Raw genomic sequence first — 25,346 nt, 5'->3', positions numbered from 1 at the left:
ACTTGTGAGGGTGAAACCTGTCACCATAAGCCGGGGACTCCCCATGGGGATGGGGATCCCCAGGTTGCCCCGGGTCACCAGCTCAGGGGTGTCCCCAGCACCCAACGGGGCAACCCGACTCTGCAAAGCCCGGGGATACAGAGCTGCTGTGCCCACCCCGGGACCCCCCCCCCGGTCCTACCTCTGCCTGTGGAGAGCTGAGGGGTGAGGGGACCCCCCTGCTCGGGGGCAGGACACCAGGAGACACTTTATTGTGGCTCCCAAAGGGAGAAGCCAGGAAAAAAAAGCAGCTCGGTGTCCCTCCCGGTGTCCCGGCCGCTCCCCCTCCCCACCCCGGGTGCTCTCTGTTTGTCTGCTATTTTTGGCAGCCTCCTAAGAGCTCCTCTCGGGCTATTAATAATGAGAGTGCGAAATTCGTTTGGCCTCTGCTATATAAGGGAAGGTAGAGGCTTTAGAGGCAGCTAAATATACTGGCGCGTGCGGGAGCAAGAGGGGAGGTTTTGGCACCGAGTGTGGAAAAGGGATTGTTTGAACAATGGAAAGACGGACTCACTCAGGGCCCCGCGGGGAAGGAGAGGGGCGGGTTGGACGGAGGGTGACGATTCCCCTGGGTCTGCACTGCAGCACCCACATCACCCCCCACCGCTGCCCCTCCGGGCTCCGCTCCGGCACCTGCAGCGCGGATGCTGCGCGAAGCGCCTGGCCCGAGCGAGCCTTGCTCTCCCCAGAACGCCTGGCACTAACCCACAGCCACCCAGGGCAAAGGCTGGGGCTGGACCTGGCCGGGAAGGACACGCGGGGGCGGGGGGCAGATGGTGGGGAGCAGGGTGGGCTGCTGCAGGGTGAGGAGATCCCAGCCAGCGCACGGCCCCTCCTCCCGCAGAGCCTCTTGCACATCCCAACCTCGCTCAGGGCAGGGAGCGAAGGCTCCTGCCCCAGCTTTGCCATGCCGGGGTGCCAGCGCTGCCACAGGAGCCACCAGCACCCCCGCGGCGCCCCTTTGCTGGCAGGGGCCGCCCACCTCCATCGTCACAGGGATGCTCCAAGCACAGCGTGACAAGTCGCTGTAACCATCAGCCCGTGGCTGCAGGGCTCCGGGAGAGCTGCGGGAGCTCCCGCCGCTGCCGGGGACAGCCCGGCTGGAAGAGGCAGAGCAGCAGCGATCCAGGGAATCCTAATGACAGGAAGGCGCTGGGGAGCGGCGCCAGCTGACAGCACAAGCTGAGGGCTGAGAACTGCACAGACAGAAGGAAACGTGGAGAGGGAAACGTGCTCTCGCCACCGAAGAGAGCAAGGGGTTGTCTTTTAACTCTTCCGAGCCTCGGGAGCTGCTCAGAGAGGGATAAGTGGAGGTGGGAAGCTCAGGGCTGGATTTGTGGCTACACTGGGTTGTGGTCTGGCAGGTGCCTTGGTCTCAGCCTCAACTGGCTGCAGCAGCACAGTGCCAGTAGCCACATCCATGTAGCCCCTCGCCCAAGGGACCCCCGGGCTTCCCTAGCACTGGATTCCCATCCCTGCCAGCCACAGCAGTGACGGAACAGTCCTTGAGCTGCAGCCACTGCTGCTCTGTCCCTCCCTCAGCCAGTCAGGAAGCTCCTGCCACACACAGCCTGTGCCTCAGTTCCTTGAGCTGTCAAAATCCTTCAATAAAACCTTTTTCTCTGGGATTCCTCTCAAATAACGAGCCTGGGGTGCTCAGAGGCTCCCCAAATCCTCCATGGGACATGATGCAGCTGTGGGCAGAAGCAGCTCTTGGCCCTCAGGCTCTCTCCATCTTGGGCTGGTGCAAGCTTCCAACCCCTGCCCTCTCCAGAAGCCAAGCTCTGAGAGAGCACAGCTGGGGTACAAAGGGTTCCCTCATCCCTCAGCATAAGCAAGAAGCCAGGTTTCCTCACACCCTTGCAAAGAGGCAGCAGCCATTCGGTGCTGCTGAGCAGACAGCCCTTGGGAGAGCTTCCCGCAGGGACAGCGAGGGGGCAGAGGGACAAAAACCATCACAGAGCTGTGCCCCACAACGCAGAGAGCACAGGCACAAGGAGGAAGGACCCGAGGAGCCAGCTGAGCCCCCAGAGTGGGTTTCCAGACTTATTTTCCAGGGAGCAGTGCTGCTCCCAGCCCGGGTCCCGCTGGGGGCTGCCCCCGGTGCCAGGCAGAGCTGTGACCGCAGCAGGAGCTGTTTGGTGCCCGGGGAAAGGTCGGGCTGGTTTTATTTCAAAGGCAGCCGCTGCCACACGAGTGGGCAGAGGCCGTGGAGCCCCAAGGATTTGGCTTCTCCTGTCTCTACCTGCCCTTGAGCAGCGTGAACTCGCAGGGCTCCAGCACAACCCCCAGCCCGGACAGAGCAGCTCTGAAGGCGTCTCCTCCCCTCTGTGAAACACCCACACCCCGCAGTGCATCAGGGTGCCTGCAGAGCCTCCCCTCCGCAGCACAGCCCCGGGACAGCAGCTGCTCAGCGAGAAACGTTCCTGCGCTGCAGGAGCAGGAACCTGAGCTGTGGGAGCAGGTTCAGTTACCTGAGCTGTGGGAGCAGCTCGAGCCCCGACGCTGCTGCCGTTTTGCTTTCCAGTGGAATCAAGAGTCAGCCCGGGCTGGGAGTCGGTGGCTGGGCAGCAGGAGCCCCGGGGCAAGAGCTCGTGTGGGCTCGGGCTGCAAGTCGGCTTCAAGGAGCTGAAATTAACGATGGTTACAGGAACAGAGGGTCAAAACACAACTGCAGGGCCCGTGATGTGAGGCTCGGGATGTGCTCCCTTCACGCAGCTTTCAACATGTAGAGGTTGCAGCACAGGTTGCTGAGCAAGGAGAGGACTTGGCTGGCTGTCAAAGGAGCTCTTGGCAAGCCCTGGAAGCTGCACTGGCAGCAGAGCCCCTGCTCTGGTCTGGCACTGCCCACTCAGACCCCACTGTTGGGTCTGGGGAGGGAGGACTTGCAGCTCTCCCAGAAATTGCTCAGTGGGAAGCACCCCACAGGCAAAACTGGAGAAAGAAGCAAACTGAGCAGCAGCAGAACATCTCCCCTGCTTTATTTGCATGAAACATTTTAAAGAAACCCCTACTTTCAGCCTTGATCCAAGCAACACTGCAACCAACAACCCCTGTTAACCAAAGGGCAGCCAGCCTGGGCAGCCCCCAGCACACAGCAGAGGGAAGAAATGGGTTTAAGAGCAAACTGTTTTAAAACTAGAACACAAAACTCACCTCCAAAACCTTACCCAGTGTTGGGAGATGATACAAGATGAAAACAAAGTCCAGTGAAGCTGATGGGTCACCTGACAGATGTCTCAGCTTTGAATTTCCACAGATGGGTAACTCCTAAGCCAGCGTCTCTAATTGTGAAATCATAATGCATAGCAATGCAGAAACCTTCCCCAGCAAGGTCAGCCCAGTCCTGGTACAAACCAGAGAGGCCACAGGGGAGGAGGACAGGGTGGTGAGGGATGGCAAAGGAGTGCACACACCCCACAGGAGTCCACCCCATCTCCAGCTGGTCCTAGAATGGGCCAAAAGTTCCCACCCTCAGCCCAGGAGCGTGTCCTGGCCTCTGGCAGCAAGGAGAGCTTGGCTGTGCTGCCTCAGAAACCTGTACTTTGTGATGGTCACTAACTGCTGAGCAAGGAAACCATCCTCACCAGGTCCTCACAAGCCTCTCAGTGCAGAGGGAACGTCCCAGCCCAACGCAGAACCCAGCCTTGGTGGGCAGAACTGCTGGCTGACCAAAGAGCCTCAGCCCCAACCTTTGGCACTCCACAGGGAAACATTAAGGACTGAGAAAACTGCAGCTAACCAGAGGTGATGGTCAGAGCTGCACAGGTTTTAATGTCCTCTTCTGGAAAGGGAAGCCCAACTCACTTGAAAGCACTTTCTGCCTCTCCTGGGAGGAGTCTGGGCAGCAATAAATGCCTGAGAGCTGAAGCACAGGCAGGAGCTTAAAGCCTCTTCCACAGCAGGAGGCTCAGAATGCATAAGCCCCAAGGACCAGATCTCAGCCCCAGACTAGTACAAAGGGGAACTTCCCCAGGACAGGCTCAGAAAGCACAAGCCCCAAGAACCAGAATGAGAGCCCAACAGCTCTAACAGCACAAACCACTTCCAGGCACAGTCCCAGGACCACACCTGAGGTTCTGAAGCTGCAGGGATCACTCATTTGCTTGTAGCTTGTTCATCTCACATGCAAATGAAGGCAGCAGCTAAGTGTGTGGCTGTGGTACAGCTCCCAGCAGCAGCTCGAACCAGCACTGGGCTGTGCTCCTTTGAGGCACAAACAAGGAGCATCTTACTGTCAGCCATCCCTGTGTGTGGTCCCAGACAGGCTCAGAGGGAAGGAGCTGTTGGAAAGAGGGTGCAGGAGCAGCTGGGGAAGAGGAAACCTGGCTCAGAGCACCAGCCACGCATGAGAGAAACCCGAGGGTGGCTCATGCCAGGACAAGGGCAAGCCCCATGGCTGGTGGCATCAGGAGGGCACAAGGCCTCAGGAGAGCAGCAGGTTCCAGTGCTGGTGCCTGAGGAAGAGCTGATTGCCCAGAACAAAGAAACTTAGCAGCAGCCATGACTACATTCAGCAAGGGAACATTCCCTTGCATTCAATAGTGTTTAATCTTCATTGAGCTCAACACAGATCAGTAGTGCAGCAATATAAATACAACCCCAAAGTCAGAGCCTTTCTGGCTTTCGTAGCTCAAAGCCAACGGAACAAGTTTCCAGTTTGTTTGTTTGTTTAAATTAAACACCAAGAAAGGCAACAAACTGCTCAGCCATTCAGAGAGGAGCAGTGGTAACCCTTCATGCCAGCAGGAGGCTGATTTCTGCCCAAGGACAGCGGTGCAACTCATGAAAGCAGCACGGTGAGATCAGGGACACCATCACCACAGCTGATCCCAGAGCCCTGGCAGCACAGACACAGAGCCATTTGCTGCTGGCACTTGCCATGTGCTGCCCTGGGGTACCAAGTGCTCCCTTCTCCACCACAGGACAGCCTGTGGGTGCCTCCACGCTGCCTCAGGACCACGTCGGGCTCCTCAGAGTAACGTGGGGCCAGGGGGAGCAGCAGCTGCTGGAAGCTGAAGACAGCAGCCCCTGTTTGTCTGGCCTGTGCAAATCTTAAGGGGGGAAAACCACCCCCCAAAACCAACCCAAGTCCACAGTATACAGCATTTCAGAACTGAGATATGGTTCATGTCCACAGGATGGACGGCTTCACGATCAACAGAAGGTGCTGGGGGCTGCTGAAGGACATCTCAGAGCTTTGGAGTTAAGCCAGATGTTAGATGCAGGTACCAAAGGTGGGTATTCCAACCCCCAAGCCCTGGTACCCAGCAGGAGGGGGCTTCCCAGCCCAGCCAGTGCTCACAGACTTTTCCCATTGGCTTTTCCCATGTGAACAGGCACCAACAGCACTTCCAGTGAGAGGAGCCTGACAGCAACTCAGAGCAGCTACAGAACCCTCCCCCTGCAAGCTGATGGAGTGTGACACCAGAGTGCTGAGATCCCCCCTCCTCTACATTCCAAAAGCAGCCAAGTGCATGTGAAAAGACAAGTCTAAATTAAAGTAGTGCTTAAACCGTTAGGGAAGGTGGGAGTGAAAGAGAAGAAAGTTCCTTGACAGCAGAAGTAGCCCGTGGCAGGGTACCAGAGCCTGAAGGGAGAGCTCAGAGCACAGCTCAAAGCACAGCCTTGACCTTCCATGTCTGAGGAGCTCCCAAGGCAGGTCACAGGGAAGTCTCCATGGTCTTTCCTCCACTGCAGTCCCAGGTGAGCTGGGAGAGTCCTGCACGTTCCCAGTTGCTCTGAGCGGTTCTGTCCTGTCGCTCTCCAGGTGCCAGCTCTGTCCTCTTCCCATGCTTTGCCCTGGGCTTCACAGTTGCCTTCTTCCTCCCTTTGCTTTCCCTTGAAGTTCAAATTCAAGTACAACCAGTTTTGTTTTGTTTTTGTTTTAACTGAATGAAAAGAAACCCACCAACCCAAAAGGGATTTCCTGGGAAATGAGTCAGCAGCGACGTCCCACTCAAACTGCCCTCGTGGGGGAGGGCCAGGAGCAGCCTTTTCCCTTCCTCCTCACCTCCCCCTGAGCTCAGGCAGCCTGAGGGGAGCTGTAGGAATTCCAGCTATAAGATTTCCTCCCTCTGGCTCTTGGGTTTGAGCAGCACTTGTCCGTTGCGTAAGGAGCCGTTCTGGCTGCGCAGCAGTTTCCCTTTCTCACGGTCAGGCCACGTGAAGATGGCTTCATCACTGTCCAGTTCTGACTCAGAGTGCATCAGGCTGGTGTTGAGGACCTGGGCTTTCTGTCTGCTACCTTTGAAGGAGAGAGATTCCCAGGTTAAAAACACTTTTAATACCGATCAGGCACCTCACTGTTCTCTGTTCCCTCCCTCAGTCACCTGTGTCTGACACATTCCCTCAATGCTGGAGCCAAAGGGATTTTGTTTCAGAAACTCTGGTGTGAGAGAGGTCACAAGGACACCTGAAGATGCAACACAGGTAGGAAAGCAAATTGTGGTAGCAGAAGGGGCTGTGAGGGCTCAGGGGAGCTTTGTCCCCCTGACCTTGCTTGGGGCATTGCCTGGAAAGCTCCCTGAGGGCTCATGGAGTAAAGAGAATAAGCAGGTGTGTGAGGGAAGATCCCTGCCCTCTTCTTACCCTCCCTACTCTCATCTCTGCTTCTCTTGCCTTGCAAGGGAGGAGAGATAAATGAGTGGGCTGAACTTAGAGTAATGCACAAGGACAAGAGACATTTACTGATGTTGTCAGCAGAGGAAATACTGAAGCTGAGCTTCTCCTTGATGGAGAAATGCAACATTTCCTCTGTTAGCAGAATGCTCCCTGGACATACCTAGCAGGGAAAAAGACTTTAGTCAGCAGCCAGCCCTGGATGGAACAAGATGAGTTACCAGAGAGCAAATAGTTGAGGCACATTTGCTCCAGACTGCAGAACAATGAGCCCTTTATTTAACACAGTTGGGCTTTTCTGTGCTAGGTGACAGATGGTCAGATGAAAGCAGAGCTGAGGGAGCAACACACACCCATCTCCTCTTCAAAGGGATCTGTATCTGTGGGGCTGGGCCACCCTGGGCAGGGCAGCCCCATCAACCCTGTGGCTGCAATGCCCTCTGATGCTGCTGTTAGGCACTGCTCACTCTACTGGAACCCATTACATGGGACAACACAAGGATGAGTAGTTGTTTCCCACTAGCAAACAAGGATCACAGAATCCCAGGGTGGTGGCGGTGGGAAGGGCTCTGCAGAGCTGCTGCAGCCCCAGCCCCTGCTACAGCAGGTTCCCCTCAATCAGGGGGCACAGGAATGTGTCCAGGTGGGGTTGGGAATCTCCTGAGGAGGAGCCTCCACACCCTTAGGTACTCAGAAGTGTTGATGAGGTTCCCCCCTCAGCCTTCTCCAGGCTGAGCAGCCCCAGGGCTGCAGCCTTTCCCCCTCACACACATGTTCCATCCCCTCAGCATCTTGGCAGCCCTGCACTGGCCTCTCTCCCTGTCTCTCCTGAACTGTGGAGCCCAGAACTGGACACAGGACTCCAGATGAGCCTCAGCAGGGCTGAGCAGAGGGGCAGCAGAACCAGGATGATCAGGGGCTGTTTTTCCCAAGCAGTTAAAATAACTTCTCACCTAAACAAAGCCAGGACACAAACTCTTATTTGAAACACCCATTTCACGGGCTGGTGCTGCACAGCACTGGAGAGGCTGCACCTGGCACACACTTCCCACATTCCCCTCCTGTCCTGGGCAGTCAGCAGGTGCCCACAGCTCAGATATCAGATACAACCCCAGCAAAAAAGTGCTCCAGCCTGAAATAACTGGATGGTCTTTGCAAAGCATCTGCCAAGCACTCTCAGGACAGCAATGCAGGCAGGGAAATGCTGGCTAAGAACACTGAAGACAAAGGGCTGCCCTCTGTGGAATGAGCCAATGGGTCTGGAGCCACACCAAACACTCAGGACTTCATGGGTTTCCCTCCTAAGATAATCACCTCCTTCCTGGAAGAGCCAAGGTGTGAAACTTTCAGAGCCTGATGCTCAAAAGGGGAAGAATGAATGAATTTATGAACAAGCCATCAGGGTGAGAGAGATGGGAAGCAGAAATAAACACCACTCTCTCCAGTCCACGAGCATCTTCAGTTGCTTTCAGGTGCCCTTTTGCTTACTTAGCCAAAGTCAAGCAGCTTAGTGAAATGCTTAGTGCCACTGAATTCATGCAGAGCCAAAGAACTGCACATTGGCAAGAAACAAACTGCCAGAACACAAAGGGAAACTTCAGAGCATGAGAAGTTACAGCCAAGACCCAATTCTGGGCTCCCTGTATCAGACCAGTCTGCACAGCTTCCACACATCCTGCTTCTGGGACACAAAGTGGAGGCATCAGAATCAGTGACAAAAAACTAGTTTCAGCCCCAGATTCTAAAACCCAAGAGTCAGATCAGTTGACTAAATACCCTGCATGCAGATCTGAAACAAGCTCTTAGATCTCCTGAGCCTCCTGTGTCAGTGCCTAACGTCACGTTCGTTTCACTCTGTGATTTTCAGTCCACTGAGGAGGAGTGTTCTTAGTCAGCATTCTGGAAATGCTGAGCTCTTCCCTCTCATGTTTTACCTGCTTTGGGATTGGGTTTTAACTCCAGACTTTCTTGATCAGTTGCATCCAAAATCTTGTATTTGCTTTTTCTTTTGGCTTTTCCTTTTCGTCTAAAGGGGAAGAAAAGGATTTGAGAGGCTGGAAGAAAGAACAACTGATCTTCAAAGCTAGAGCACTTGGTCATTTCACAACACAAGGCATTACAAGCATGGCTTTAGTTGCATATTTACAGGCTACTCCAAATGTTGCTTTTTAACTGAACCCAGAGTTCTAGGGCTTCAAGGTTTCATCTGAAACGCTCAGTGACAAAACCCAATGTCCCAGGGTCTAAGCAGATGACCTGCTGGGATGATGGGTTTGAGTCTTTCACCTCCTAATGCAGCTACTTGGCTCTGAAGCACTGATACAGTAAGAGGTTATGGCCTCAGTCTCACCTCTTGCAACAGCAGATCACCATCCAGGATAAGATTCCAAAGGCAACCACAATGAGGAAAGATGCAATGATCACATACAGCACACTCCACTCTGAAAGCAAAACACCCCAGAGATAAAGATGTTTTGGCACCTTATACAGTTGACAGTGGGCACTTTAGATCATTATTCTTGGGGAAAGCAAAAGAAAGGCCTGGCCTTTTGCAGAATTAAAGGCTACTGTCCACTGCTGACCCACCTATGGGAGCCAGGGGCTTGTGGTCCAGCGTGTGGACTCACTGCACAAGGGCATTTTGCAAGGTGTGTTGATTTATAAAGTTTGCTTTCCTGTGGCAGGAGCATGAGAGGAAAGAGGTGTGATTCATACACCAAGAATGGGCTGAACTAGTGAGTGTTCACTGAGAGGGGCTGAAGAGGAGTCCCTTCCCTACCCAGAAGTAGTGAGAGAAGGGCAGGGACTAGTGCCTGGGAGAAGGCAGGTTCCTGTGACTCTGCCTGCCCCAGCTTTCAAACACTGTATTGCTTTCCAAAGATGAATCAGAGAGGCTGCACATACCACAGTTGCTTTCACCATCACCCATCTGCACCCTGACAAAGTTCTCCATCCAGAAGGGGTCACAGACACAGCGCTTGGTGAAGGAGTCGCAGCGGCCGTGCTCGGAGCAGTTCAGCTGACAAGCTGGAGACCAAAACCAGCAAGGTGAGCTAAAGGCCTCTCACAGCAGGTCAAACTGTGTAGGTTCTAACTAGAATTTAGGGCCCTGCAGAGCTGCTCCAGCCCAACCTTCTGCTACAGCAGCTTCCCCTGGCTCAGTGGGCACAGGAACGTGTCCAGTTGGGTTCAGAAACCTCCTGAGAAGGAGCCTCCACACCCTCCCTGGGCAGCCTGGGCCAGGGCTCCCTCACCTCAGACCCAAAGGACTTTCTCCTTGTGTTCAAGTTCCAGCTTATGTCCATTACCCCTTCAAACTCAAACCCAGACAGTCAAGAAACAAACAGATCCTTGATAGGGACCAAACCAAACTGAAGAGTGGCTTTTGAAGGCCACAAAACCACAAGGTCAGGAAGTTATGGTAATAGTTACATAAATCCAGTCTAAAACATTTAACTGATCAGCAAATGATCCTCATAGGATGGTGCTCAAGAGAAAAAACAGTGCTAACAAAGTTGTAATACATGATAGGAAATGTTTCCTTCAGACTGATGGATGTGCTGCAGAGGAAATGAGGATGTTCACAGCTACCAAGACCTGGAGTTTGATTATTCTCAGCATGACACCCGTCTCATTGGCTGTGTTCCAACTCATGTTGTATTTTAGCTTAACAAGTATCAATCTGGTTTTGATTTGGGGCATTCTTATCTTCCCAGCAACATTAAAAGTAACTAGTTATATGAAGAGGGAAGAGTCAGAATCAATCAGTAAATAACTGGCTCATGTACAGTCTAACAGGCTTATTGTTTTCTGTTTCCCATTTATTGCCTATGAAATCTGCTGGGAGTGAGCATATGACAAAGATCCTTATTCTGGCAGGCATTTGAGAAAGGAAAAGATGTTAGTCTGTACCCCAGTGGCTCTTACTTACTGACTGTGTTGATTTCTAATGCCCTGAAGATGAGGAAATCTGACTGTTGCTTCCTTAGCTCGTTTTTCAGGGTCCAGGCTACGTCTCGTCCTTTGAATATCTGATGGGGAGGCTGGTTCTGTACAAAAAACACCATCTTCGTGCTGGAAATCAGACAGAAATGATTACCTGCTGCTTCTCCAAACATCAGGCAGCCAGCCATTCTCCCCAGTCTGTCAGTACAGGGATTAATTCAGAACCCCACATTTACTTGAAGATTAGACTTGTGGTTCCCTAATGGTAGAACCTGGGGCATGCAGTAGGAAACCCTTTGGGATATATCCATCCATACTCTCAAAGCTTGGGATGAACTGCTCTAGGGTTTGCTCCTGGATTGCTAATCAAGCCCATTGTTTGCACATCCATGCTAAGCATGCAAATCCCCCAAACTTGAAGGCCTCTCCATTTTCATCACCTCCTCCCTTCCTCCCTCCCTCACTGTGGGATCCTGAGACCTTACTGCAAGTGGAATTTGAGGGTTCATTTAACTGCTCAGCACAGAGTTCCAGCATCACAGAAGAGAGCAAAGGTTTATGGTCTTTTGCAAAGCTTAGTCTGAATGCATCAAAAGAGCACAGCAGAGGATAGTGTGTTCTGCATCTTCTATTGCATTAACTTTAGGATGGAAGAACTTGCTCCCCTAGGCTTGCTATCCTTGCAGAGCCCTGTCTATCCTTTAGGTTCATAAAAGGATGCATGGATGTTTCATATTTATTATTGCTAGTGAGCCTGTGAGCCAACAGGGTATTAGTGAAGCCCTCAGAGTATGTGGAGAAAACAGCAGCTGGGGGGAAAAAGATCTTTTTTAAATACTACAAGTTACTTTGATAGTTGAGGCAAAAATGAGATCTTAAAGCCATCTGTCAGAAAGTAATCTCTGCTCTTTTGTAACAACTTCCCACTCTTTTGCTACTCAATAAACAGATGAAGCATTAATTACAAGGATCCTTTATTTGCCTTACTCAGTGAAGAACAGTGGCAACTGGCCTGGGCACGGCAGAGATAGAAAGGTAATATTACAACAAAGTGCTGGCTCTTCTGTTCTGAGCTCTTTAGGTTTGCACAGACAATGAATTCTGATTTGACTGCCACAGCAAGGCACCGTGGACATGAAGGAATCGATACGTTACTGACCTCAGGGAAGTGTAAAGCATAACTGCAGATCTATCGCCGACTTGCTGCCTGGCTCTAAGCGTGTCTCTTCAGTCTCTTCCAGTGTTTTATCTGCCTTAAAACTACTTCACTTTCACTAAAAATTAAGTGCAATGTTCACTTCTTCCAGCAGAATACCACTCTGCCCTGGTGAGCTGCTTGTTATGCCACTCACGTGGACGTTCAGGCATCCTCAAACACACGTACGGGCTGTGCTGTGGGATCTGTGCAGCTGTTGCTGTGACAACATTGTCAGCTAAACAGCAGTTCAAACCCAGTTCTCCTCACCTCTCCAAACAAAAATTACCTTGGTTTTCAATGTTCATTTTTATATTAAAATGAAGTCAATGTGGTTCAATATTAGCTTCACTAGGGCTACTGCTGAGGTCACTACACTACCTCTGCTGCAGCATCAGTGCTTCACCAAAACACTCCCGTGCCAAGCTCCATTACCTCTCCAGCTGTAAATCAGCTGTAGAACATCTTCAGATTGTCTTTAAAATACTCCAAAACAAGTAAGTTCTAATTTTACAGACCTGGGAGGCAAAGATTTTAGCAGCAGCAAACAGTTTTCAAGGACAAGGCACCCAAGACCTGCTTGGCAACACAGCTCTGATCCACACAAGCAGGAACATCATCCTGAAGCGACATCTCCACACACTGATTGTCCACTCTGCTTCCCAAGAGAAAACAGCCCTTGGCTCACTAAACCTTCAAGCAGTCCCCCTCCATGCATACTCCCAGCTGAAGCCTACCTTTGCTCAGTGTATGGCTGGATCTTCTGCACAGTAATGTCCGAGTCGAGGACCCCCAGCAGAACACCTATTTGTCTGATGAACATACCCTTCTGCCTCTCAGTCAGCTGGCTGACATTCACATCCAGAATGATCTCCACAAGGTTATTTTTTCTAGGATCTAGTGAGAAGGTAAAATAATACAGAACTTTAGAGCTCCTATTTAAGAAGGCAGGTTTCTAGCACCTTTCCAGAACACACAGTTGCAGAGCTGCACTGTAGGGAGTCTGTGACTGTCACAAGTACTGGCAAGCAGGAAAAGTCAGCCCGAAAAACCCACATGAAAACACAATCACAGCCCTCAAAACGCTTGACTTTTACATCTCTGAGGTGGACTAGGCTACACATTTAAATCTCAGTACACTGTCTCACACAGAGGGCTTTGCTGGTGCACTGTAGGCAGATGTGGTACAGCAGAACACCATGACTCACCAGGTTTGACTTCCACTGTGGTTCTTTCCACATCACTCTCTCCTTTGGCATCTGTTACTCTGAGGTGGAATGTGTAGGTCCCTTCTACCAGATTGGACAGGAGGAGGACAGGATGATGGTCTGAATTATTTAAGACTTCCTGAGAGGCAGAGCACAATGAGCATAAGGAAACAACAGATCAAACCAGCACCATAAATCACTGTGCTTCAGGATCTCACTACAAGGCAACACGTGAGGCAATGAGCTTTACATTTCCTCAGGAGCTGTCAGTGTTATTTTCCACTGACTTTTGTGATGCTGCAGACTGCCATTCAAAATGAAACCTCACCCCAGCTGCAGGACTCCCCTCATCCCGGGTCCACAGGTAGCTGACAATTCCCTTATCATCAGAGGATTTTGATCCATCCAACTCAGCTGTGTTTGTGGGCAAGGTGATGACAACGTTACCAGCAATCTTTGCAACTGGTGGCTTGTTTATCTCTAAGCAAAACAGAAAGAGAGCAGTTGGGAGAGAAATCTAGTAACACTCAAATCAGAAACTCCTGCCTTGGATCTCTGCTGTAACCCAGAAATCCCTGGGGGGAAGGGAAATTACATACTGTGGGATTCATCTGAAGATACTGTTCCTCCCAAAAAGGGTAAAGCCCTGATTTAGAGAAGGCCATTTTGGTGCTCCCTCCTCACTTTTCTACCCATTCCTCCCTTTTATCTGCTTCTGCACACAGGTTTGGCTGAACTGCTCAGATGTAACCTGTGTCTGCTCATGGCTCCACGTACCTTCCTTGACAATGACGTTGACTGAGCTTTGGCTCTGCAAGTTCCTCTCATCCTTAACTGTCAGAGTAAACTCATATGTCCCAACTTGAAGGCCTGTTACAGTGGCAATGCTGCTGTTGGCATTCTCCAGCTTGACACCATCTGGACCCCTAACCAAAGCACAAGAGGATCAGTTTGAACTTTGCACAGACCACAGGACTGAGCCTCACATCAAACAGGAGGCCCAAGCTCCAGCAGAGTTTGTGGGGACACAAAGAGACAGTTGCCTGGAAATAGAGTCCATGGAGGAAAGAAAAGCAACATTATTTTCTCCAGTTATAGCAAGATAATCAAAAGAGTAAGTGCAGCAATCAGAACAAAAAGCATCAGTTCTGGTGGTTTAGTGTTTTGGTTATTTTTAACCAGGGGAGCACTGATACCAGCATTTAAGCAGGGCTTCCAGAAAGTGTTACCTTCAGCAAAATCAGCTCAGGAATTTGCACAATAAGCCAGTTAAGGTATAGAGCAAAAATAGTATCTTCATTTATAAGAGCTTTGCACAGACTTTGCATTAGCAAAGAGGAAAAAAACACTAGTGCAAGCCACACACAGGGTTTTTCCTCAATTCCCTGAAGAGTCTGAAGGGAAGCATGACAAGGAGAAGAGCAGAGCACTGCCTCACTCAGACATACTACAAAAGCATCCTCAGAAGACGCTGCTGTTGTCTGATTACAAGAGTCAGTCTCTTCAGAAGAGCAAGACCACATTACACTGCTGAGACTTGAACATGGTTGGCCTCCTTTATAAGCCACAACCACACTGAGAATGAGAATCCAGCCTAGAGGTGAAGGCAAAGCTAGTTCTAATGCTCAGACAAAACTCCACCTCTCTCCAATTAAACACAACTCCTGCTCTAATCCTAGTCACCAGGTAAAGCTTGTCAGGCCCAATGTGACCAGGATTTAAAACAAGGGAGGTATGTGGGTGTGTGTCTTGTTTTACATGAAAGACCCAGAGAGCTGCGTTACAAGAGTCTGGAAGATGATACACACCGTGTTTTTTCCCAAAGAAAGGAGACAATCTTCTGGTCATCTGAGCTCTTGCTGCCATCTAGAGTGGTGCTGTCCACAGGAAGGGTTAATTCTTTATCTGGACCAGCATCTGCCTTTGGGGGCTTATTGTTCTCTGCAAAGAGATGCAATTTTTACACACAAGTGCCATAGAAAGTGGAGCTTAAAACCTCAGCACTAAGAATTTTCTCCATGATTCTCCAGTCTATTTCTTGCCCACTGCCTGAGTCTTATACTCAGAGAAAGGGAGGATGAAGCAGTGAAGAGTTCAGATTAGTGTTTCATTCACACATCTGAAATACAAAATGAGAATGAAATCTAGGAGTTGTGACTTTTGCTCCCATTCTTTAAGTACTGCTCCATTTTTACTGCCTCTGTCCCAAGACTCAGCACTGTAGGCAGAGACAGCTGCTTGGAAATACAATCCTGCCATGGTGGTGGGATAATATCAGTTAGACTCCACTGTGTAAAAGAAAACAGTCTAGAAATGCAATATTCCTAGAAACCTTCTGTTGTTCATTTATCAGCAACAGAGCAGCCCAGAATGGTTCTAAATTAGGGCAGTTTTTTCTGAAAGCAGCACAAAGCTACCATAAGATGCAGAATATGTTGACAGATGGATGCCCACCTCTGACCCCTGGAATGGAAGTGGCCATGGCAGCTATGGGCAGCTTACCTGGCTGGACTATCACAGTGACCTCTGCAGTAGACTGGTGCCCAGCAGAATCAGTCACAATTAGCTGGTAAGTGTAATCACCTTCTTGCATTGCAGAGAGCTGTAAGACTGGTGTCCTCACCCCCTTGGAGAAAACATATTCATGTATTAAAAGAAGAATCTTTACCCAGATGATGACAGATCAGAAGGTTCTGATTCTAAAACAACTATTACCAGTAGATTCCAGGGGCTTATTACTAACTCCTGCTATGGGGCCAGAAGTCTGTGCCACTTCAGCATGCAAGGCACTTACAGCTAAATGTATGCACAGCAACAAGGACACTGTTGTGGAACATAACAGGAGTGATGCCATCTAGGTGTTCAGAGCTTTTGAGATTCAATAGTTAGCAACTCAAGCAAAACCCCTGGGGAGCCTTATGCACATCATACACACTGTGAACCTGATTCATGGACTTCTCAAGCCATAAATTTGACAACAGTAATAATCTTTAAAAGAAAAATGATGACATGGAAACAAGTTCCAGCTTTTACTGTTTAGGACTGAGGAGTGTTTGAGCCATGTCAACAAAGTTTAGACTCCAAGGTTCAAGTCAAAAGATGCAGTCTACTGTGTTTGCCCCAGCTCAGGAAATGACCTGGCACAATGGGTCATCTGTGCATCTAAATGCCATCCTCACTGCCAGCTACCTAAAAGATCACACAGTCTGGCTTCCATATCTGCTGACAGCACTTAAGCATCCCTCTTACATCATGATTAATTTAGCCAGCACTGATTGTCCTGAGAAGTCAGCAACTGAACAGAGAAAGAACACACTTCCCAGGCAGCCACATAGCTTAACATGAGATCCATGGGTGTGATCGAGTTGTGCTGAGACCTGTTGTATGGGATATGAGAAACCAAATGGCATCAAGTTCCTATCTCTCTTAATCCTCCATTCTTCAGCAGTATTTAAAACTGCATTGCTCAAAAAAAAACCCTAACAGGATGCCAGTGAAAACCTGTGGCTAGACTGGTGTATCAGCTCACACACCAAGCCAATGGCAGCCCCACGTGGATTTAGTTCTAAGTATATAATTAATCACCACATGCTTGCTTGGTAGGATTATAAGAGACATTTGTTAACAGTCAATTAAGAATGGTTTGATTATAGAAAACTGCAAGCCAGCTAGTGTATAATCCAGGTTGTGTACCAGAGACTTGCACTGACCTGCATCTCCATCACCTTCCCTTTGCTGTTAGGGCTGAGCAGCCACTCGTAGCTGACAATGCTGTGATCATCGGTGCTCTGGTTCCCATAGAGGGTGATGGAGTTCTGGGGCAGGGTGATCACTTGGTTTGGGCCTGCATTTGCCACTGGAGGATAATCCACTGCTTTGTTCACAGTCAAGTTTGCAGTGGTGGAGTTGCTGGCACCATCTGAGTCCACTACTGTTAGACTGAAGAAGGGTGGGAAAATAAAGAGAGTGAAAGTAGTGACGGGTCATGATTAGCAGAGCTCAGCACAGAACAGTGGCTGGAGTTCACTGAAATGCACAAGTTTGTCCTTGAGTTTCTAACTCTGAAGGACAAGATAGTATTTTTTTTTTCACAGAAGTGGAAAAAACCCCTCTGTGGCTTGAAGTTTGCTGCTCCTGGAAAGAAATTTCCTCCAGATGCCCAATTATCAGCAAGAAATGAAACACTCATGTCCATCACCTGAAATCATAGAATCCCAGAATGGTGAGGGCTGGAAGGGCCCTGCAGAGCTCCTCCAGCCCAACCCCCTGCTAAAGCAGGTTCCCTTTGATCAGGGGGCATGTCTAGGTGGGTTTGGAAACCTCCAGAGGAAGAGACTCCACACTCTTTCTGGGCAGCCTGGGCCAAGGCTCCATCTACCCACTAGTGCCAAGATAAAACCTTGCTAGTGAAATATCATCAGCTTTCACACATGCAAGTGTGATGGAAAAGACCTCCCCAGGTATGACTCTGCCTCTCAACAGGAGATGTTCATTAACACAGACACAGAAGTTCATTACTTGTGGATACTCAGTCCATACCAGCTTCATGGGGATTTAGTTTTAGGAATCCACAAGTGGCCTCCCTCAGGTAGGTCAGAACTGCAAAACAGAGCTGCTGCTTGCTAAATGATCTGATTAGATCCATTAGTTCATATATCAGCTGCTGCAGAGGAAAACAGTGTTCAGTTATAGGCACTCAGGCTTATTTTACTTTAAATAGATCTGCTGAAGCACTGTGTGAACATCACACCAAAATGAAGACCAAGGGAAAAAACCCTGAACAAATATTAAAGCAAAAATCAGCTGCCATCTATCACTTGGGTATGTGCATAAAACCATTTGGCCTCATTCACTTATCTGGGACAAACACATTGCACTTAAAAACTGGATTGAAAGACTGCACTCCTTCCTAAGCCTTTACCCAAACAGTTTAGATTTGACATTTCAAGAGACATTTTGTAGCACTGGCAGACCATTTGTTCCCTTTTGCCATCACCTTAAACCAGTGCTACAAGTGAGGAATAAAAAGTAGCTGGATGGCTTATCTCTTCTGGAGTGGGAAGCTATGAAATACCTGAAAATGCAGGAGTGAAGAGAGAGAACATCACGACACAGAGTTCTTTCCTTCTCTTTTTGGTTTAAAAACCAGACTAACACTTCAGGAATCTTGTACATTTTACTCTTAAGGGATGAGAACTGATGAACTCTTGCAGCTGTAGCCTACCTGAATGTGTAATTGCCAGGCACCAGGTTGGTCAGGGTGAGGATGGCAGTATCGCTGGAAACCTTCTCCTCCCGTAAAGGACCCTTCAGTTCCTCCCAGTGGTAGCTGACAATTCTGTCATCATCAGTGCTTTCTGTTTCAATCATAAAAAAGAATGCACATACAAGGAGTTGGAAACTCCTTCACAAACCTCAGATGCTGCTTCACAAACCCCAGATGTTCATCCCCTTACACCAGTACTGGGTTTAGTGGGCAAAGGCAATTTAGGTCTGAGCTCAGATATTCAAACTGCATTTTCTCCTCTACCCTGTTCCACAGGTACACTCCCAACACCCCTAATCCCAGGTTTTTCTGTGTGCTGGGGGAAGACACAAAACCCCAAACCAAAACAGTAACAAATAATGCTAGTTGAGGGTAAAACAAGATGAAGATATCTAAAGGAAGTCTCAGGAAGCTCCAGTGTGGGCCAGGATCAGCAAAGGCAGGCTGTTAGTTAAATAACATCTGAAGCTTAACCCAAGAAGCCACTAATTTTGACTGACAGTAGTTTGTTTTTATTCTAAGCAGCAACCTCTAGAGCTTTTCCTTTTTTAGGAGATGGGTGCAGGCCAGTGCACTTCAAAAGGAAACACAGAGCTGCTGTCATGTGTGTGTTCCCCTCTCCTGGCAAGAGAGGCTGATTCTTTTCACCTTTGTTTGATAGTGTCACCTGCCAGTTCCTCTTCAACATTACCAAAGCAAAACACACAGAAACCAGGCTTGCTGGACTACTGCATTTCAATCTGCAGGTACTCACGGCTGCCATCGATAAGAGTCGAAATGGTCGGCAGTGAAATCTCCTGGAACTGTGGGGACACGATGGCAACAGGAGGCTGATTCACCCGAGGCTCTGCAACGATAACCGAGCTGTCACAACGACACCTACCGGCAACCCGCTACAAACAGCCCTGGCACAGGAACTGCAAAACTATTCTGCTTTTGTGCATTAGGAGTAGAAAGCAGAACACACGTTGCACATCCTCTTCCCTCTGTCCCCTCAGTCCTGCAATCAGCAAGTCCAGGAGAGGAGTCCAAAGTGAGGAACTGCTGTGCCAACAACCACAGAACTGCACTATCAAGGACAGTGATCTGTGCTGAGACACAATGAGAGCAAAAGGGATTTAAAAGAAGCAAGGAGGTGAAGTACTACCCCACTAGTACTCTGGACATGGTTGTACTGCATCAGTTCTTCCACATTGGGTCAAGCATTCGAGCACAGACCATTCTAAGAGCAGCACCTAAAGCCTCTTGCCAAAGTTTGGCTGTTGGTCTGAAAAATGGATGATTTTGATGCATGCTGCCAGCTGCAGATTCACTGCTTATAAGGAAACAAGCAGCTGCAGCATCCAGAAGGCCAGACACACACTCTTGATAGCTTGGGGAGTGCAAGAGCATTTCTTTGCTCACAAAGGCTGTGGAAAAAGTCTTGCTGAAGTGTGCAGAATAAAGGAGCTTTCGCATAAAAGGAGATGCAGAACCTGTGGTTGCCTCTTTACCCAGGCCATTTAAAAATTAGACCTGGTGAGACAGTCAGTATGATCCCATCTGCAAACCATGTCTTACAGGAAGAAATGAGAATTGACTTAACCTGTGGTTGGGAATGATATTTCTTACTGGAGAAGGAAGAAAAGAACCTGCAAAGGAGCTTCAAAGCTCTGCCTTCCCTTCACATTTTGCTCCTACTGCTTGCTGTAAGCTTTTTACCATGTTAACAGCAGTGGCCTTCCAGGGTGAGGCATTTGCTAAGCACTTTTGTGTCAGCATTGCAGTTCTTTTACTGAGTGCTTAGCCTGTATGCAGCAATTGCTATGTGCATCAGCAATAGCTTCATATCTCAGGAGATGACAGTTCACACACATCCAGTGTGTGTTCACACGTTACACTGGGGTCCAGTCAAAGCAGCGAAACACCACCACCACCCAGGTATCATGCTTTGTCAGGTGAAGTTAAGAACAGACACAATTCCACCAACTCACTGGGATTCACTGTGACATTCACATAACCCTCTCCGTGTGCGTTCTCCCCGTCAACAATGACTTTGAACTCGTACAGACCAACAGTAAGCTGGAAGTAAACACAAAAGATTACTGACCTTCAGCATGGTACCACTCTGTCAGGAGCTCTTAGAAGGTCAAGTGACCATGCTTTGGCACAGTAGCACATTAACAGCATAAAACATAGGCAATTATGCTTCAACCTGTGCATCCACAGCAAGGGCTGGTTTCCATGCCAAAATGGTAGCACAGCTCTTTTAGTTTGTAATGGCTAAGTTTAGTTTATAAAAACTCAGTGTTTTTCACCACAGGATTGTCAGACATGCTTTATGTCTGGCCACAGGAATCTGTATTAGCAAACTGCATCTGAGAAAGGCTATATGTAAGAGATGAAAAGCTCTTCCTGTGTGTTTTTACAAAGGAAAGTATTTCTTCTCTTCCTCCTGGGTTGGTTACAGGAGTCATGCAGTCACCTCTTCATCATTCTCTAGTGAACCATGATGAGAGTGTGAAGGACTAACAATCATGATACCCAAAAGGCTGAAACCCTGCTTTGGAAGGGCTTTTCTCTGTGTGCTATTGTGACTAAAGCCTGCAGATTTTATCCTCTGAGTGCAGCAGAATCCAAGGTGCTCAAAGGAATCTCTCAAATACAGAACTGTATATTCACACAGCACTTAAAGCCATTTCCTCATTAAGAATCCTCATGTGCAGAAACTGTCAATCCCTCCACTGTTAGAGCTTGTCTAAAAGCAGCAGCCAGGGACATGCTAGGAGGTACCTCACACCTTAATGCAATCAGCAAGTCCCTTTGTCAGTGGGTACTACAAGGCTTCAGACCTAACCACACAACCACTGTTTCAGTAGCAGAAATATTCACAAGCCTTTGTTAATGTTAAATTGTGCCATTTGTATGGCTTGACACACTGCTTGTAGGCAGACTTTAGATCCTGAAATCAATTTCTCTCATGTCAAATCAATCTTCTTTTCATAAGAGACTTAGAAGAGGGTTTGCAGTCCAGTGTTGGCTGCCTGCCCATCAAGCAATTTCCTATTCATCCTGAAATCACATACAAGTCTTTCCTGGCTGCCAGGGTCCCCCATCTTCTCCACTTGGCATTTAATACAACAGGATAAGAAGCAGCAAAAGCTTTACCTTAGATAACTTTAGGGTCTGGGAGTGCTTCCCTTCCATTTCTCCACTGTAGTCTTTTGGATGAGTTATCAGTTCCCACTCAAAGGAATAAGTGGTTCCTTAAAAAGAAACACACCAAAAACCAGGTCCAGATGTTTGTTACTAAAAGACTCCCTTCCTGTCATGCTAAAGAAAAGCAAAGGTATTAAACATTTACAAGGCACATTCTGCTGCACTGTGGAGAAATGAGACAGCTTGGAGTTTGGGCTGCAGATTTCTGGGAATACACCCAGGAAAAGAGACAATCTGTGCTTCTGAACACATTTACTCTGGAGCCAAAACCCATCTTTCAGCCTCTAAGTCATTAAAGAGCTTTGGAACAATCACAGTTTCAGGATGATAGGAGAGAAAAGTCTTATCAGGCTCTCAAATCCTGCAGTCACAACATAATGTCAGGTTTTTTAAAGAGGAATATATCTATCCCTGTTGCTGCACTATATGGAACATGCTTGGCTCTCCTTTGCAGCCCCCCACTGCCATTGTGCACAGAGCAATAAGTAACAACTTCACAAATACCTGTGAACAACTTGCATGGAGGAAATGAGGAGTGTATAGAGGAGTGTTCCTTAGCATGTCAGCCCCAACTCTGGGCTGCCCAGATGGGCTGTGGAGTCTCCTTCTCTGGAGACATTCAAACCCACCTGGATGAGTCCATGTGTGACCTACTCTAGGTGGTCCTACTCTGGCAGGGGGATGGGCTGGATGATCTTTTGAGGTCCTTTCCCAACCCTTAAGATTCTGTGAACTCAGATTTCAGTCCACCAAATGAGAGATCATTTGCTAAAGACAGTTTGTCACCTTATCAGCAAGCATCACAAGTAGATGCTTCCTCACATACCACTTGGAGAACATGCCATCTCCTAAATCTAATGCCTTTGGAGTACTTTCCAGGGTTTTTATGCCTTGCTGTTTTCTGCAAGGACAGTTCTCTCTGACAAAAAGATACTTCCAAGATTGTCCTTATTTAATGACATATAAAATGCCTGTTTGCCATTTCACCATCACAAGCAGTTAGCAGAATGCCCAGGGAAACCTTACCAGGTGGTGGTTCAGGAAGCACAAATGCATTCAGTTGTACTTCATTCTTTGGCAGAGTCACTTTGACGCTGTCTCCAGCAGAAACTACCAGCTCCTTCATAACTGAGAGGGAGAAACACAGAATTGAAAGAGGATCAGGAAAAAACAATGAAATACACACATAAAAACTGCTTTGTTTTCAGAGTCTGTGGAGTAAAAACCAGCTCCAAATGGCTGTGTTTTGTAAACATTCCATCACTCAGTCTAGCTCCTGTTTTAGGTTTCAATCTTGATGTTAATGCAAAAGCACTAATGGAGTTTTACAGTTTTAAGAAAGCCCCAAATTACTCAGCCATCAGTCTCTTGTTGCAGATACTGTGCAGCTCCTGCTCCTTTTCTGAAGAGCTGCAATGTGACCCTCAGGCCCTCTACAGAGGAATCTATTCACCCAGGTCCAGCAGGATGGGCAGGATTTTACCTGACAGCTTTTCAGCTGAGAAGCCAGCTGCAGTCTCACAGCACAGCAACACAAGCACTGTTATTACCAAACTGCAGTTCCAGATCTTGACAAATGTATGAAGAATCCATGGTATTTCTTTCTTTTTGAACAACTGCTTGGGGGCTAAGAGATTTTTGGTTTTAAAACAACTGCATAGCTGCCACACTGAGCATGGAAACTCAAAACACATCCCCTTGCCTTTTATTGAAGTCTTTTCAATCCCTGGTTCAGAATTTTCTTACCATTCCCTTTACAATAAACCCCTAACATACAGCTTGTGTTTAAAGACAACAGGGTAAAGACTTGAAAACTATGGCTGGTGACATTTTTTCTGCTTGTTATTTGCATTCATGTAACCAGAGAGTTGACTGCATTTCTTAGGAGTACCTCTCAGCCTCCTCATGGTCTTCTTATCCTATTTGCTTTATTCTTGTCTTTTCATTATTTGGCCTGGGACTTATGCATAAAAACAAGGGTTTAAATTGCTTTGCCCTAGTCTGACCCTGTCAAAGACATGCACAAAAATCCCAGTTAAAAAAGATGGGGGAAATGCCATTGAACATTTGGACTTTCTTCCATATGTTTATTAGCTACTGGAACTAACCAGTTAACTACAAGAAAGCACATTCATCAGTTTTTCTTCTCCCCTCTCAATTACTCCAGATCTTGGGATACTATAACTCTGTCAGTCTTTCAGCTGTAAAGAGATCCAAAGCAAAAAGAAAACTGATCTCAGGAGGGAAAAAAACCCATCCCAAAATAAACAAACAGACAAAAAACCAAACCCCTACTCAGAAAAACCACCCTTCACATCATCCTTGTGTTACTCTGCAAAACAAGGAGGCCCTGGCTAAGTTACTTTTCCAACACAAGCCACTGAAGGTGGTTAAAATATCTGTTCACATTTTAGCTGGGGTAAGAATACTCATTTGTTAGCACAAACATCCAATGAGCTTCCTGCCAAAAATGTCTTTGGATGCAGTGTTTCCTTTACATTTTACATTCATTCCCTTGTAAGGGAAAGGAACCCTAAACTCCAAGGAAATTCAGCTGTGAGTACTTCAGCAAACCAGATTAAATGAGTTCTATCACCAGCATACAGTACTCACTGTATGTGTGCATCCTTACAGGGGGAGCTAATGGCCTGGACAAGTGAACAGAGCTGTCCAAAGTGCATTTTGGCTTTTATATCTTTTCAATAGTTTAAGAAATACCAATGTAAAAACAGAAACATCACTTTACTGCAAAGCAAAACATGACCAAGTAGGCTGTTCCCCATGGCTGACCCATGCATTGACATTTCAGGAACACAAAAGAATCACCCCACTCTGGGCAGGCATGAAGATTTCTGCTCAACTTGACAGTGTGTCAAGACTCCTGAAAGAATGCTTCACAGGACTATGCCTTGCACCAGCTTTCACTTTGAGAATTAAGATATCTCCATCACTTCCAAGGTGTTCTTGGAAACAGAACTAATGGCCACATTCAGATTTGTGATGCCCAAGACCCATTTTCAGGCCTCAGGAGCTCATGGGGTCCAACTGGCACATGAGCTGAAACAGTTATCTCTGTGCTTTTACAGTGAGATCATCATTCCTGAAAGCTTCTAATGCTGCAATGGCTTGTCACCAAAACCTGCCCAGATCACAACATTTGCTGCATGTTCTCACCTGGTGTGGTGGCAGCAGTGCTCAGGGATACAGCAGTGTTGGTCTGGGGAGTAGAAACACTGCCATTTGGGGGAACTCCACTTGGTACAGAAGTAGTTGTCTGCATCTTCATTGTGCTTTTCACCAGCATGGGGCTGACTGTGGGCAACACACCTGAGGAGTGAGGATGGACCAAAGCATCATCTGGCTGCCCAGGCTTCTCAGTCTTCCCTGTGGCTGTCAAGCCCTGTGCTACAGGATTGGAGAATGTAGCCAATAGTGATGGCTCTGGTGCAGATGTTCCTGGGAGGATCTGTAAAGAAAAAAGTTGTCTTAGTTTGACTTGAGCACTGAGTGTCAGTTTTGTTTTGCTGTATGGAAGTTGCACTTCCTCTCCTCTGGTTAGGGAGACTGAAAACTCCCTGGTTTGTTTCTCCCAGAATCAGGATGTTTCAGTGCTTCCTCTTCTCTCTTCCAAGTTGTTTCTCCAGAGCAGATTGGCCATTTTTAGCTCAGATGAACACCAGTTAAGACTATAGATTAACCTATAGCAACATGGCTATTAATGGGGCAAACATGACAGAAGAGCTAGGTTCAGAATTGCAGTGAGTGGAGCTAAAAGAATGGAGAGGTGAAATAAGAGAGCAACAAAAAAAGAGGGACCAGGGTCTGGGGTTCATTTGGACCATTTATTTTGGCCATGTATTCTTTTTTCTAAGGC

At 48.2% G+C, this 25,346-nt stretch overlaps 1 protein-coding gene across 4 annotated transcripts in view; it reads right to left on the bottom strand.

The window, feature by feature from the left end:
• Positions 1–4,547: 4,547 nt before the first annotated feature.
• KIAA0319L (KIAA0319 like) overlaps positions 4,548–25,346 on the bottom strand; it is a 31,514-nt gene continuing 10,715 nt past the window's right edge. For 3 of the 4 annotated variants that reach the window (XM_062014754.1, XM_062014755.1, XM_062014753.1), the window contains exons 4-21: positions 24,647–24,938; positions 22,499–22,600; positions 21,422–21,519; positions 20,248–20,335; positions 19,029–19,121; positions 18,233–18,365; positions 16,719–16,947; positions 15,511–15,634; positions 14,817–14,949; positions 13,786–13,934; positions 13,337–13,488; positions 13,009–13,147; positions 12,538–12,697; positions 10,592–10,734; positions 9,565–9,687; positions 9,011–9,101; positions 8,595–8,686; positions 4,548–6,286 (exon numbers count right to left, since the gene is read on the bottom strand). In XM_062014754.1, the coding sequence (XP_061870738.1) occupies positions 6,099–6,286; positions 8,595–8,686; positions 9,011–9,101; positions 9,565–9,687; positions 10,592–10,734; positions 12,538–12,697; positions 13,009–13,147; positions 13,337–13,488; positions 13,786–13,934; positions 14,817–14,949; positions 15,511–15,634; positions 16,719–16,947; positions 18,233–18,365; positions 19,029–19,121; positions 20,248–20,335; positions 21,422–21,519; positions 22,499–22,600; positions 24,647–24,938 (2,529 nt within the window). In that variant the 3' untranslated portion in view covers positions 4,548–6,098. Of the gene's footprint in view, positions 6,287–8,594; positions 8,687–9,010; positions 9,102–9,564; positions 9,688–10,587; positions 10,735–12,537; positions 12,698–13,008; positions 13,148–13,336; positions 13,489–13,785; positions 13,935–14,816; positions 14,950–15,510; positions 15,635–16,718; positions 16,948–18,232; positions 18,366–19,028; positions 19,122–20,247; positions 20,336–21,421; positions 21,520–22,498; positions 22,601–24,646; positions 24,939–25,346 lie in introns of those variants that run through there. The other variant, XR_009820372.1, reaches the window with a different exon arrangement.

Source organism: Colius striatus, chromosome 24 (assembly GCF_028858725.1).
Source record: "Colius striatus isolate bColStr4 chromosome 24, bColStr4.1.hap1, whole genome shotgun sequence".
Classification (NCBI taxonomy): Eukaryota; Metazoa; Chordata; class Aves; order Coliiformes; family Coliidae; genus Colius; species Colius striatus.
Note: the sequence above shows the minus strand (reverse complement) of the source record. Positions and strands in the feature narration are given on the sequence as shown.